The sequence below is a fragment of the Zeugodacus cucurbitae genome, chromosome Y (genome assembly GCF_028554725.1).
Source record: "Zeugodacus cucurbitae isolate PBARC_wt_2022May chromosome Y, idZeuCucr1.2, whole genome shotgun sequence".
NCBI classification, from domain to species: Eukaryota; Metazoa; Arthropoda; class Insecta; order Diptera; family Tephritidae; genus Zeugodacus; species Zeugodacus cucurbitae.
Window position 1 is genome coordinate 4,499,531 of NC_071673.1, and position 14,584 is coordinate 4,514,114.

General features: G+C 36.8%; 3 protein-coding genes across 10 annotated transcripts in view; all 3 read left to right on the forward strand.

The window, feature by feature from the left end:
* Nucleotides 1-14,584, forward strand: part of LOC128923552 (protein rtoA-like) — a 2,411,103-nt gene that overhangs the window by 716,113 nt on the left and 1,680,406 nt on the right. The gene's annotated exons all lie outside the window — the stretch shown is intronic.
* On the forward strand, nt 1,086-3,994 carry LOC128923554 (putative nuclease HARBI1). Its single transcript, XM_054235830.1, has 4 exons — nt 1,086-2,725; nt 2,791-3,229; nt 3,290-3,434; nt 3,518-3,994. The coding sequence occupies exons 1-4, from the start codon at nt 2,625-2,627 to the stop codon at nt 3,901-3,903; spliced, it is 1,071 nt and encodes a 356-aa protein (XP_054091805.1). The 5' UTR covers nt 1,086-2,624; the 3' UTR covers nt 3,904-3,994.
* LOC128923556 (uncharacterized) lies at nt 5,083-9,853 on the forward strand. Its single transcript, XM_054235832.1, has 3 exons — nt 5,083-5,749; nt 5,814-5,951; nt 6,041-9,853. The coding sequence occupies exons 1-3, from the start codon at nt 5,693-5,695 to the stop codon at nt 6,773-6,775; spliced, it is 930 nt and encodes a 309-aa protein (XP_054091807.1). The 5' UTR covers nt 5,083-5,692; the 3' UTR covers nt 6,776-9,853.

Genomic DNA, 14,584 nt, shown 5'->3' on the forward strand with positions numbered 1-14,584 from the left:
GATACAAAGTCTTCTCGTATGCATGCTTCGCCAGAAGAAAAATCGACGTATCTGAGTACAACGCTAATCTGTAACGAGAAACATTATTCTTCTGTAAATTTCTGTTTATTTTCTTGGGAACAACCACTATCCGATAGTTCAGACAATAGGCATTAATTATTATATTTTTACGGAAATTCTACTTCTACGGTAATAATTGGCAGGATGAAAGTATCACCTGAGCTTTTCCCGACAGATCTGGAGATTCATCGAAAACAATCGTGTAAAACTCAGCACGAGCCACTCGTTGCAAAATTTTGTCCACTATCTCTGCCCTACAGCACTCAATTACTTGGTCCTGAATCGTTTTACTGGTATAGGTCGCGTTTTATTTTTTCGAATATCTCCGTCATCTCTATGCCCACGAAGTGGGATGTTCTGCTTTCCGCAAAAAACCGTTTACACAATGAGGATGAGTCGTTTTTTGTTCTCTTGCGTTTGCGAAAGATGTTTTTCGTCGAGAAGATTACGGACGCTCCGTTGTGATAGTCTCTCACGAAGTCCTTCCCCGTTGCCATTGCATTCTTATGGTACATATTTTGAGAATGAATTTCTAACACACTCTTGATCCCAACCAAATTTTTGAAATCAGTCAACGGATGCGTGACAAGTACCCCAAGCTGAGTATTTCCCCGATAACCTCCTTGATTTCGAGGTGTAAACCATAGACAATATTTGCAGAATAGCCCTTTCCTCACGTCAGATAGTACGAGCCACTCTGCATGAGAATCCAAATGTTTGGAAGAGACGTAGTGTTTTATTTCTTTGCCAGAAATAACTCTCGACGAAAATGGGAAAGTATAATTTTTTGGAGGAGTCCAAGGATTTTCAAGCAAAATTTTTTCCACGTGATCGTCAATTTTTTGTCCCACGAAATTACCAACATCATTGGAAATGTTTACAAATTTTCCCGGCTCTGTCGGGAAATGTTCCCGATTTTTATTCCGGACCAACAGTTATTGTCGGGGATCGCCGGGTTCCGAGGACGAGGGCAAGTTAATACACGGGTTCTATATGCAAAATTGGCTACTACTACTGTTGAATAAACAAACTTAACCTCAATTTTTATGTAAACACTCGTTTGAATGTCAGTGAAATTTCACCACGCACAAAATTTTTTTTTTCAATATTTCTTTATTAATTGAACCTGCTTTGTTTAAAGCCTAACAATAAGTATTAAAATCTTAAATCTCAAGCTCAAGAATGTGTTTGAGCTTTTTGGCAGAACGTTGCTCTTTAGTAGGCAGGTAGATCTCTTCTTTTTAAACGAGTTTGATTGGAATATACCAAGGCATTTGCCAATGGGTTTGGATGTTCACGAAGTTTAGAAATATATTTCTTTCTGCTGTCCTCTATTTCCTTCTTTACCATAGGAATATCAAGATCCTTATGGATATTTTCATTACGCATGTACCATGGTGAACCCGTTATTGTTCTAAGCATTTTAGATTGGAATCTCCGAATTATATCAATGTTGGTTGCACAGGTCGTACCCCACAGTTGAATACCATACATCCAAATCGGTTTATGATTGCATTGTATAACAGGACTTTGTTGTCTAGGCTAAGTTTAGAATTTTTGTTTAGAAGCCAATTTAAATTTGCTGCTCTTAACTTCATGCAAGTTACTTTACTCGCTATATGTTTCCGCCACGTAAGACTTCGATCCAGGTGAATCCCAAGATAAGTTACTTCATTCGTTTGGGGTACTAATACATTGTTTATTTTAACTGTCCGACATGTTTCTGGTCTTAGAGAAAATGTAACATGCTTGCAATTTTGCTCATTAATTTTTATACGCCAGTTGGCTAGCCATTCTTCGACACAAGTTAAGTGCTCCTCTAATACTCTTGATGCTCTAATGGGGCATTTGTTTCGGCTTACTATGGCTGTGTTATCCGCAAAAGTGGATGTCAATACGTTATTAGCTATTGGAATGTCTGCTGTATATATTATGTACAGAGTGGGGCCTAATACACTGCCCTGAGGTACACCGGCCCTTATTGCTCGTTCTTCTGATATAAAATCTGCTACTTTAACTGTAAATTTCCTATTTCTTAAATATGACTCCAATGTTTTATGCAATTCGTAAGGTAAAACGTTTTTGATTTTCCATAAAAGGCCTTCATGCCAGACCTTATCGAACGCCTGAGCTACATCGAGAAAAATAGCGGAACAGTACTCTCTGTGCTCGAATGCTTTCCTGATTTCGTTTGCAAGGAGAAAAGCCTTCCTCTTCAAAAGTGCTTAATCCTCCGAAAACAATTAACGATAACCTTAAGCGGAAAACTATTCAGGGGGGTTACTCTGTAAGGCGTTACGAATAAGCCATGCGTTGCGAAAGTGAATTGCGTTGCGAAGGGCAATCGGTACTCTGTAACACTTTTGCATTGTAAACAGTGTTGCACTGTTTTCGAGTTGACATATCTCCAGTATAGTTGACATTACTGACCGAAACGAAGGAGAATGAAAACAAAATAAATAACAGAAAAGTGAAGAAGGGTAGAAAATTGACAGTCAAACATAATTAAATTTGAATTGTTTTATAAATAAAAGTAATTTTAAATCAGTAAAAAAGCTGTGAATATGGATTCCGTTGTGTTATGGGAGGAAAACTCAAAAAATGAACGAGTTGAGCGGAAAATTATTAGAGACAATTCTAATGTGATGAGTCTTAGTGAAAAAAGGTAAGTTTGAATGATAAAGTGTAATGCAATTATTTAAAATTGTATGTGCTTCTACTCGTAAATAGTTTTGTGCAAAACTTTCGCTTAAGCAAGGATTCATTCAAATATGTGTTGGATAGCATAAGTAGTGAGCTAAAAACTCCACGCAGGTCCACAGGAATACCCGAAATTGTGAAATTAGCGGCAACTTTAAAATTTTTGGCGCAGGGAGGCTATCAACAGCAAATTGGACAAGATCACCATACAGGACTAGCTCAACAAACTGTTTCGCGTTGTGTGTTTGAAGTTTGTAAAGCAATTGAGAAAGTGCTGTGTCCAAAACACATAACTTTTGCAATGTCTTCAGTGGAGAAAAATGAAGCGAAACGAGCTTTTTACTCAGTGTCTGGAATTCCAGGAGTAATTGGAGTGGTGGATGGTACTCACATCCAAATGATACGTCCGGCAGTTAATGAGCATTTATATTTCAATAGGAAATTAAAGCATAGTATAAACGCTATGGTGGTAAGACAATTGTTTTTTAATTTATATTTGTTTTTTATAAAAACTCTTTCCAAAACCTAGATATGTGATCATAAGATGATGATAAAAGCCGTTAACGGTCGGTTTGCTGGGGCGTGTCATGATTCACATGTGTGGAATTTGTCACGCGAGCGCCAATATTTACAAAGCAACTATGTGAATGGAGAAATAGGAATTCGCATTCTTGGTGAGCATATACACATTCTTTAACTTTACTCGTTAGCTATAATATGCATCAATTATTTTGATAACTTAATTTTTTTCTTATAGGCGACTCTGGATATCCGCTTGAGCCATGGCTTTTAACTCCATACAGAAATGCTGCTGAAAACTCTGCTGAAAGTTACTACAACTACAAATTTTCAAAAGCCAGATCCCTTATCGAACGAGTATTTGGAGTATTAAAAGCGCGGTTTAGATGCCTTTTAGCTGCTAGAGAACTACATTATGCCCCAGAAAAAGTGGTGCAAATTTTGAACGTATGTTGTGCTCTTCATAATATTTGCACTATTTTTAATGTGGAATCACCTGCCAATATAGCAATAGAAGTTGAAGAAGTCGATGCTAGTTATACTGAAACCATAGGAAATACAAATGAAACCAATATTGCTAAACGTTTAAGGGATCAAATAAAAAACAGTATGATTACTTTATAAACATATAACACTATTTAATGAAGTAAACTTTTTAATTTTTCACATTTCCATTAATTATTAATTAATATATATATCATTGATATATCTTGCACATGTGTATACATATCTATATATGTAAGTATTATATATGTAATAAAAAGTAAAAAAAAAGTTTTTAAATCAAAACAATTCATTTAAACTATTAATATAATAAATAAATAATTATCAGTAAGTATTAAAAAATAAGTAACAGACTTCAATGTCAATAACTAATTTCAAATTTCAAATTTTAGTTTTGTTTTGTCCAAATCAATCCTTTTTTGTGTTCGAATTTTTCAACAGCCAATTTATATTTCCTTTTACTCATTTTTTGTTTTTTCTCATACATTTTGAAATCAACTTTAGGTTAATTTCAGACAACACTTTTAATGAACCTTTGTGATATGAGATTTGGTTATCCACCTGCTTATTTAAAAGGCTATCTTTCTTTTGCGGAGCGACTCTTCGACGTGAACAATGTGGCATTTCATCCACTGGCTTTTTTTCATTCTGTCGGAATTCGTCGGTTGTGATGTCTGACTCACTTGGTTGCGTTAACTGTGCTGCACCAAATTCTAAAGTGCCACTTATTCCACTGACGGATATTTCCATTGCCAGAAGCTCACTAACCTGCTCCTCCAACGGTGTTAAGGAGCAATGACTTGGCGGACCACCACCAGTTCCAGAGATGCTTAGTTTGTTCCGCCGCATTTTTGCTTTCAAATGGGTTTTATAATCCGACCAAACCTTTAAATAATTAATTAATATGTGCTTCAAAAATCATTTATAATTAATTTTTTTTACCTTTTTCCATTTTAAGACATCGCGTGATGGTGGCCCTGCAGCATTAAGGTCACATATAAACTCTTTCCATAAATTATTTGCAGCATTTTTCGCGTCAACAGTTTTCAGCTGTCCTTTGGAAAGTTCCGATATGTTTTCATATGATTTATTAAAATTTCGAATTGTGTTGGGTTTGTTTGCTTAAAAATAATCTATATATTATTCTAAGACAAGGCGCTTATTTCCAGAGATCTACAAAACGTACAGAGACAAATAATACATCAAATTAAAGTGTGCGATCTGAAACTTTGCACAAATTTTACAGATTTTAAATTCATTAAACCACTTTTGATATATTTGCGTTTAAAGTTTTTCAATTTTTACATTAAGCTAATATAAGCAGCGCTTCTACAGAAAAGAGCATATATGTAAGAGAACGAATAATTACAAATGTTTCTGTCATTTGCTTTCGTTACATACATACCCACATACGCGAAGGCGCAAGTGCGAAATCTAACAACAACAATGTTGCCTGCTCGGTAGCAAAATGACAATAAGAGATGCTAAGAGAATGTTTGCTTTGGCATGTGCAGTGCGTAGTTGTATGAATTGTACATACATATGGGACATACATACATATGCATGCGCTAAGGCGCTATCTACGATTTGACATGCGCTCTCTTCTATGTTGTATATTCGTACGTATATGTATGTACGAACTAAGGAACACTGCGCTTTGACATGTGCACTCTACTTTGTTTTATACATACTCTACATAAATACTTACAAATATATATGGGCGAAGACGCAAGTGAAAAATATAACAGAAATATTGTTGTCGGCGTTATTTTGATTAGAAGTGTTATTGCGTTAGGTAAGCTTTGAGTCAGTTCAGTTTTCTTCCAAAAGTCAAGGCGGCTATTACCAGCGAATACATACATACTACATCGAATTTCAGTGCAGATTCAGATTAATTATTAAAAATAAAATGCCAAACCAAAGGCGAATTAGACGAAAAAGGAGTTTAACAGGTCGAAGAGAAGAGGTGAATGTTATAGAATTTTTAATTGTTAATGTATGTATGTATATGAATTGACCTGTTTTATTAGAGCCGTAGTCATACAGGATCTATGGCAAGTTATTTCAAAGCTGCCCTAAACTCCGTAGTTCTTCCGGAGTATAGTTCGCTTGGAGGTTTGACTAACATATGTGTACACTGTAAAGCAAAACATTTCAGAAGTGAAAAGGTACCTATACTTTTCATTGTTTTATATTCGTAATGTATGTATATACATACATAATTATTGTCTTAATATTTGGTTGAAATTGTTACTAGGTAAGAAATGGCTTTACGACATGTTGTCATGGCGGAAAAGTTAAACTTCAAGAATTACGTATACCTGAGTTTTTGAAAGCTGTGTTAGAAAATGATTTGAGCTCTTGGCGGGGACACTATTTGGAGAATATTCGGCAGCTAAATAGTTCGTTTGCTTTTGCATCATTCGAAGCGAAAATTGCGGAGCCTACAGGGCGCGGACCATATTGCTTCCGAATACATGGATCAATATATCATAGGGTAGGTCCATTGCATGCAGATCATCCTTCAGAATCCTCCTACGCCCAGCTGTTTATTCTTGACACGGATCAAGCAACTGATATAAGGGCACAACATAATTCAAACTGCGATAGATATTTGCTGAGAGAAATCCACGAAATGCTTTCAAATATTAACCCCTTGGCAAATGAGTATAAGCATATGGCGCAGGTTGAACGCGAAGAGGAACAGAGGGCCAGAGAAGAAAATCGCAATGCTCGCCGAATTAGCATGCTACTTTTTAACAGCGCTGATCGACGTTATAATTTGCCAAACTGCTCAGAAATTGCGGCCGTTTTCACAACAGAGGATGGTGAACCACCTGGAAATCGAAATTTGCGAATATTTTCACGGAAATCTGATATGCAGAATTTATTATTTGTCTCAACGCTACATAGCTTGTGCAGTGGCGGATTTAGAAATTTGCCGCCAGTAGGCTATTCAAATTTTGCCGCCCCTATTGACCTCATGCGCTAATTTAGTTCACAATCATTATTAATTACATTTATTGTGTTAATGAAATTGCAACATTATGATTTGTCCTCTATCGTCCTCATTACATCGTTTTTTTTCGTTATTAGGATGATTTTGAACTAGGGAATAGTTGTGTCAGTTTCTAGATTATTTTTACAACCCACGATTTAGTGAAGAGTGTTTAGTGTTGAGCTACAACACTATATAAAAGCACAGCTTATATAAAATAATGTGTAGTCGGTAAACGTTTAATTGTTAAATATTTTTTATTCCACTTACAATATAAAAACAACACGAACAATATCTATTAAATAATCTGTTAACAATCAGGTTAATAGTGACAATGAGATCAATTAAGTTTTACATTAACTTTTTGCGAGATTTTAAATTCGCAAAATTATTAATTATATCGTCGTATGAGATCTTGTTCATTAGTTCTGACTCTATGCACAAAAGAGATAAGGCGTTAAGCTTTTCTTGACTTAAAGTAGATCGTAGATAGTTTTTTACTCGCTTTAAGCAAGAAAAGCTTCTCTCACCTGAACAATTTGTCACTGGTGTACATAGAGCCATACGAAGTGCTATATCCAAGTTTGGATAAATGTTCTCCAAATTCTGTTTTCGTAGAAACAAAGATAGACTTTTCAATGATCCAGAATCTGGTTTTATCAAAATTCTTTCAGAAGAAATGTGACATTGAAAGTGTACGCATTCCTGAACTAAATCAGTTTCTAAATCATTGGGATATATTTTTTCCAAGGAAAGAGCTTTTTCCGTCAGGGTCGTGGGTGTCAACTCACTCATTTTGGTTAGAAATGAAAACTTCTCGTTAAAATCGTTGTAGGCGTTTTGCCGTTTTTCTAACTCGGTCACCAGTCTATCTACGAGGACGAGAAACGTGTTAACTCTGAAACTTTCACTCGCAGTCATTGTAATAACTTCTTCTGATGTTTCATCAAATCTTTTTTTTCTTTTCGGTTACCTTTTTCCGATTTCTGTTGTGTACTGTTTCGATACGTTTATCTCCATCGCCTTTTCTTCGAAATACTTGAAATTATCTCGTTCAGCTACGAAAAACTTACGAAGTGATTCGTAAAGATCGGCAACGGTGATCAAATCTACGGCGGAAGCCTGAATTTGAACATTCACTTTGTTTATTCTTTCCAAAAAAACATTCCACACAACAACCATTACCGCCGTTTCCAGTTTCTCCAAATTCAAGAGTATTCCCGCCGCTTCTTGTCGCGTTACAGGCTTTTCGGTACAATCGTCTTTGATTGATTCCAAAGTCTTAAGAACTTCGTGCCAAGAATCTCTCAAGCTTTTACACGCGTCCTCCCTCGCTGACCAACGTGTCAGATTCACTCTTTTCAGGATTTTGCCTTTCCCGATTTCAGTCATTAATTTAAGCCAGCGTTGTGTCGAGCTTACAAAAAAAACATAAATTTCCTGTAGCGTCATAAAAAAGCGACATGCTTCTATACACGATTCAGCAGCGGCAGTTGCCACTAAATTCAAAGAATGGGCAGAGCAAGGCACGTAAAATGCGAAAGGTGCTTGATTTCGAATTTTTGCCTGCAAGCCATTGTACATGCCAGACATGTTCGCGGCATTATCATATGACTGCCCACGACAGTCTTCAATATTTATGCCCAGTGTTTCGAGCTCCGAAATAATGACAGAAAACATTTCTTCAGCTTTATGTCCCACCGACGGCAAAAACTTAACAAATCTTTCACACGGTTCGCCTGATTCTAAAACGTATCTAATAACAAGAGTAAGTTGATCTACGTGTGCTATATCTGGTGTTGAATCTATGATTAGAGAAAAATATTTCGCCCTTCGTATCTCGTCTCCAATCTGTTTTGAGACTTTATGACCCATCAAGAGGATAAACTCATCGCAAACGGTCTTTGATAAATAACTGGTACTGCCTGATCCTTGATTCCCAAATCGTTCAATATGACTGGCTAAAAAATGATCGAATTCCGCTAACAGTTCCAAAATCATACAGTAATTACCGTTATGTGGATCACCGAACTTTTCATTTTTGCCTCTGAAAGCAAGGCCTCTTGAACACAGTCGCTTCACTACCGCAACAACTCTCTTCAGAACATTTCTCCAATATATAATTTCTTCATCAATTTGGACCTGTAGCAAATTGTCGAGTCGGCCATCAATCGCACTCCTAGCTTTCAAAGTAAGAATACTAGATTTATGACGTGCAGAGTTTTCATGCTGAGCTACTCGGTGTTCTGCGTTTTTCCAGTCATTAAATCCTTCGTTCTCGAACTGGGTCTTATACTCCAATGGACCGAATGCTAAACAGGGTCCGCAATATATAGATCTTTTTGTTTCAGAATAAACAAGCCAATTTCGGTCTTTCACTTCATGATTTTTCATTTTTCTTTGGAAGATACCCACTGGCAAGAAACGACGTTGATCGGCATATATTTTTTCACTTTGAGAGAAGTCACAATATTTGTTTTGATCGAAGCCGGACCTTGCGATATTCTCCCTTAAAGTATCGTTAATTTCCCATAAAGCTGGATCCTTGTTTACATTTACCGTTGTTAGCACTTGGTCATTTCTTGCACTTGACGTCTGATTTGGGGACGCATCTTCAACTGTAATACTTATTGATGATTCATCTACCGCCTCCTTATCAAAAACAGAATTATCCGTTTTTTCGAAAGCAGATTGTTCAACAGGCGACAGTTGTTGTTGGGCCACAGAGCTCAAATCCGTTTCATTTTTTTCAGATTGGATTGTATCAATGCATGTGGTTGAATTTCCTGGTCTAACAACACTTCTTTTACTGTCACTTGTAAGAAAACTGTCAATTTTTATGGTTTTACAGATAATCCGTTCTTGTTCTTTTTTTTTAATTTTGGCCTTTTTTTTATACTCAGCTCCACTAAGTCGCTTTCTTCCATCACTCATTCTAACAATTTTTTTCTTCAAGAACTGAAACAAAAAAAAAACATTGGGAGTTTTATTTCTTGTGCGTAAATAAAGTCCTTTGTTCGGATTTCAGACCACGACTACTTACCTAATATTATAAGCAAAGGAAATAGGAATATCGACGTTTAAGTACCAAACACTGCTATCTACAAAAAAAAACCGTTTTGTTTCGTAGATAGCAGTGTTTGGTACTTAACCATCGACATTTAAGTATAATAAAACCAAAAATGTGAATTTCCATGCAAACCTTCCAAAACAGAATCATGTTGAATTACTGATTCGTTGCTGAAGATTTATTGTAATACATTAGAATTTCTTACCTTACTGCACTGGTGATGTGATGTTTTAAAAATAATCTATTCATACAATCCACTAAACAGTCTGAAAAATGAAAGCACACAACCACAGAAAAATGTGCCGGTGAATAACGGTTAATACGTAAGAAGTTATTAGAAACTGCAGGACGCAATCGACCAATGTCACTTTTGTTTTGAAGAAAATCCCCGTTTGTATTGCCGCTCTATATCTATCTCTCTCGTTCTCGAACTCAATGCCTATGCCGCCATAGATAACTTGATACGAAACTCTTGGGTTCGAGAGAGAGCTGTCAAAACTTTCATAACATTTGTCAATGATGCCACTGCTAAAAAATATTAGCTTGGGAATTTAATAAATTATACAACACACTAAATTAAACACTTTGAAAATGCATACATATATAAATTCTACAATGCAAAATCATTAATTAATTTACATAAACATTTATTTTGCCAAAATATGTTCGCACAGTTCATTTCACCCTAATTTTGTCAAGTAATTATAACGCTGTTCTTCTGGCATCCCATCTTTTTCACTAACTGCTGGTTGACAGCACCCTGATTGTGTTTTGTTGCCAGCTCAGAAAACAGATCCGCCCGCACGCGGCAACACGATCGCGACGCGAACCGAGCGCGCTCGCTTGTGGTTCGTGCTGTCAATTCGTTCAGCCAGCCAGACACTCTTAGCGAACGGTCATATCATTCGTTCCCGCGCAGCAATGCAAAAACAACTAAGTACCCAAATACATTCATACCTAGTAGTAAATATTTAAATTTTGAAACATATTACACGTTAAATATAATATACGTATTTAATTTAATAAATGGGTCAAATCTCTTTGTGTAGGTATACAATTTTATTTAATTTCTGTAAGACAAAATAAAATGTTTGGGCCAAATTTGCCGCCCCCTAAAATCTGCCGCTCTAGGCTCCAGCCTACTCAGCCTGCTGATAAATCCACCACTGAGGTTGTGTGATCCATTAGTATATCCGCTTTTGTTTCCTTATGGCGAGTCAGGATATGATGAAACTCTTCTGCATGAACAGGGTCATCGAACGGAATGTAGATTTAAATTAACCCAACTGCAGTTTGTTGCTTACCGTATGGCGATAAGAGAAGGTTTCAGCTTGCTTCATGTGTCAGGTAAACTTTGGCAACAGTATTTAGTTGACCAATATGTCAGAATTGAAGGAGCACGTCTGGCATTTCTGCGAACTCATCAGAAAGAGCTACGTGTTGAAACATATGCTGGTTTGCATGACTACTTAATGCGTGGTGCAAATATGGAAAGTGTTCGTCCTGGTCGTATAGTTGTACTTCCTTCAAGTTTTGTTGGCTCCCCTCGAAATATGAACATGCATTACCAAGATGCTATGGCTATGGTTAGAAAATATGGAAAACCGTCGCTTTTCATAACTTTTACATGCAACCCAAAATGGCCAGAAGTCATTCAGAATATTGAGAGATACCAGGGACCGGAAATGCGTCCAGAACTGATAGCCCGGGTTTTTAAGCAGAAGCTCAATGAGCTTATGAAAGATATTTCCCAGAGGAATGTGTTTGGAAAGGTGAAATACTACCTCAATGTCATTGAGTTTCAAAAACGGGGTCTACCACATGCCCACATCTTAGTAGCACTTCACGAAGAAGATGTTATTCGCGAGCCTTCTGAAATTGACCTGGTTGTTTGCGCTGAGATTCCTAATAAGGAGGCAGAGCCTGAGTTGTATGAAATAGTCTCAAAATGTATGATTCATGGCCCATGTGGAGTACTTAATCCATCATCGCCCTGCATGACTGATACGGGAATTTGCTCAAAAAACTATCCGAAAACTTTTCATGCTAATACGCTTTCAAATGTTAACGGCTATCCTCAATATCGCCGCCGCAATGATGGAAATAAAATAGTTGTTCGTGCCAATAAAAATTTAATTGAAATAGACAACCGATGGATAGTCCCATACAACAAATATCTGACCAAAAAATACAGTGCCCATATTAATGTCGAAATATGTTCATCGATAAAAAGCGTTAAATACCTCCACAAATATATTTACAAAGGATATGATTGCGCAACAGTTCAAATTATTGAACACCCAATTGATCGCGTGGATAATCATGATGAAATATCTACATTTATAGATACTCGATATGTTAGCGCCCCTGAAGCCTGTTGGAGGCTTTTGGAATTTTCAATGCAAGAAAAGTCGCACATGGTAAAAGCTCTAGCCGTTCACCTTCCAGACTCACAAAATATTTATTTTCGTGATGATAATGCTGCGATTTCTGATACCCTTGCTCGATGCCGCGATACCACTTTAACCGCATATTTTAAATTGAATGCGATAGATCCATTTGCGAATACTTTGTTGTATTATCAAATTCCTGAGTACTATACTTGGCAAGATGCGTCGCGCTCATGGCAAATTTGATATCGAATCAAAAACTCGTTAAACGCACAGATTTGACAGTCGTTTACGCAATACAGAGTGCTGCCATTGCGAAGGGGTAAAAATAAATGCGCAAAACGCAATTTCGAATTCGTTTGTCGCCTTACAGAGTTGCTTTTTTTCATTAACGAGCATTTTCACCTGCGCAACGCCTTACAGAGTAACCCCCCAGGATCCGCCTCCTATTAACTCTGAGTTTGTGGCAAAAAATTTGGTAGTAATACCTCAACGAAAATCTATTTTCGTTTCGAGATTCGCTTCGGATACCACAATCGAATTTATAAAGTTTTACATCTCGTCGAAATTAAAAATTAACGATATTGATATTGATGTCAGAAAATTTAACTTTAAATACGAAAGAAACATATCTTCTTTCAAGATTGGCGTTTCAGCTGTTAATTTTCAATTGCTACTTGATGAATCATTTTGGCCACCTGGTGCTTTCGTGCGCGAATTCGAGCAAAAGCAACAAAAACAAACTGTAAATGCTCATATTCCAAAAAATGCCGCGGATTCAAAAAACTAATTATAAAAAATTCATTACAAATTCACTATCAAAATGTAAGGGGTTTAAATACAAAATTAAAAGAATTGTATTTGAACAGCACTAATTGTAATTTTAAAGTCATCGCTTTTACTGAAACTTGGCTTAAACCTCATATCTTTGATAACGAAATATTAAATGGTGAATTTCAAATCTTTAGATGCGATCGACTGAACAGAGTCGGGGGGTGTACTATTTGCTGTGCATTCTTCAATTCCATCTGAAGAAGTAGAAGTTCCTCATGCGGACTTTATAGAATTTAAGTGCATACGAATTTGTATTAATAAATGTTCTATTTATCTAACTTTATCTTATATTCCGCCTCAATCGGACTTATCTGTATATACGCAGCATGCTTCTTTAATATTTAATTTCTGTAAGACAAAATAAAATGTTTGGGCCAAATTTGCCGCCCCCTAAAATCTGCCGCTCTAGGCTCCAGCCTACTCAGCCTGCTGATAAATCCACCACTGAGGTTGTGTGATCCATTAGTATATCCGCTTTTGTTTCCTTATGGCGAGTCAGGATATGATGAAACTCTTCTGCATGAACAGGGTCATCGAACGGAATGTAGATTTAAATTAACCCAACTGCAGTTTGTTGCTTACCGTATGGCGATAAGAGAAGGTTTCAGCTTGCTTCATGTGTCAGGTAAACTTTGGCAACAGTATTTAGTTGACCAATATGTCAGAATTGAAGGAGCACGTCTGGCATTTCTGCGAACTCATCAGAAAGAGCTACGTGTTGAAACATATGCTGGTTTGCATGACTACTTAATGCGTGGTGCAAATATGGAAAGTGTTCGTCCTGGTCGTATAGTTGTACTTCCTTCAAGTTTTGTTGGCTCCCCTCGAAATATGAACATGCATTACCAAGATGCTATGGCTATGGTTAGAAAATATGGAAAACCGTCGCTTTTCATAACTTTTACATGCAACCCAAAATGGCCAGAAGTCATTCAGAATATTGAGAGATACCAGGGACCGGAAATGCGTCCAGAACTGATAGCCCGGGTTTTTAAGCAGAAGCTCAATGAGCTTATGAAAGATATTTCCCAGAGGAATGTGTTTGGAAAGGTGAAATACTACCTCAATGTCATTGAGTTTCAAAAACGGGGTCTACCACATGCCCACATCTTAGTAGCACTTCACGAAGAAGATGTTATTCGCGAGCCTTCTGAAATTGACCTGGTTGTTTGCGCTGAGATTCCTAATAAGGAGGCAGAGCCTGAGTTGTATGAAATAGTCTCAAAATGTATGATTCATGGCCCATGTGGAGTACTTAATCCATCATCGCCCTGCATGACTGATACGGGAATTTGCTCAAAAAACTATCCGAAAACTTTTCATGCTAATACGCTTTCAAATGTTAACGGCTATCCTCAATATCGCCGCCGCAATGATGGAAATAAAATAGTTGTTCGTGCCAATAAAAATTTAATTGAAATAGACAACCGATGGATAGTCCCATACAACAAATATCTGACCAAAAAATACAGTGCCCATATTAATGTCGAAATATGTTCATCGATAAAA

Excerpts from the sequence above, each read along its gene's own strand:
- LOC128923554 (XM_054235830.1), top strand. The coding sequence starts at position 2,625 with ATGGATTCCGTTGTGTTATGGGAGGAAAACTCAAAAAATGAACGAGTT. Across the intron at positions 3,230-3,289 it reads ATAGTATAAACGCTATGGTG|ATATGTGATCATAAGATGAT; the intron begins GTAAGACAATTG and ends TCCAAAACCTAG. Across the intron at positions 3,435-3,517 it reads AATAGGAATTCGCATTCTTG|GCGACTCTGGATATCCGCTT; the intron begins GTGAGCATATAC and ends TTTTTCTTATAG.
- LOC128923556 (XM_054235832.1), top strand. The coding sequence starts at position 5,693 with ATGCCAAACCAAAGGCGAATTAGACGAAAAAGGAGTTTAACAGGTCGA. Across the intron at positions 5,750-5,813 it reads TAACAGGTCGAAGAGAAGAG|AGCCGTAGTCATACAGGATC; the intron begins GTGAATGTTATA and ends CTGTTTTATTAG. Across the intron at positions 5,952-6,040 it reads AACATTTCAGAAGTGAAAAG|GTAAGAAATGGCTTTACGAC; the intron begins GTACCTATACTT and ends AATTGTTACTAG.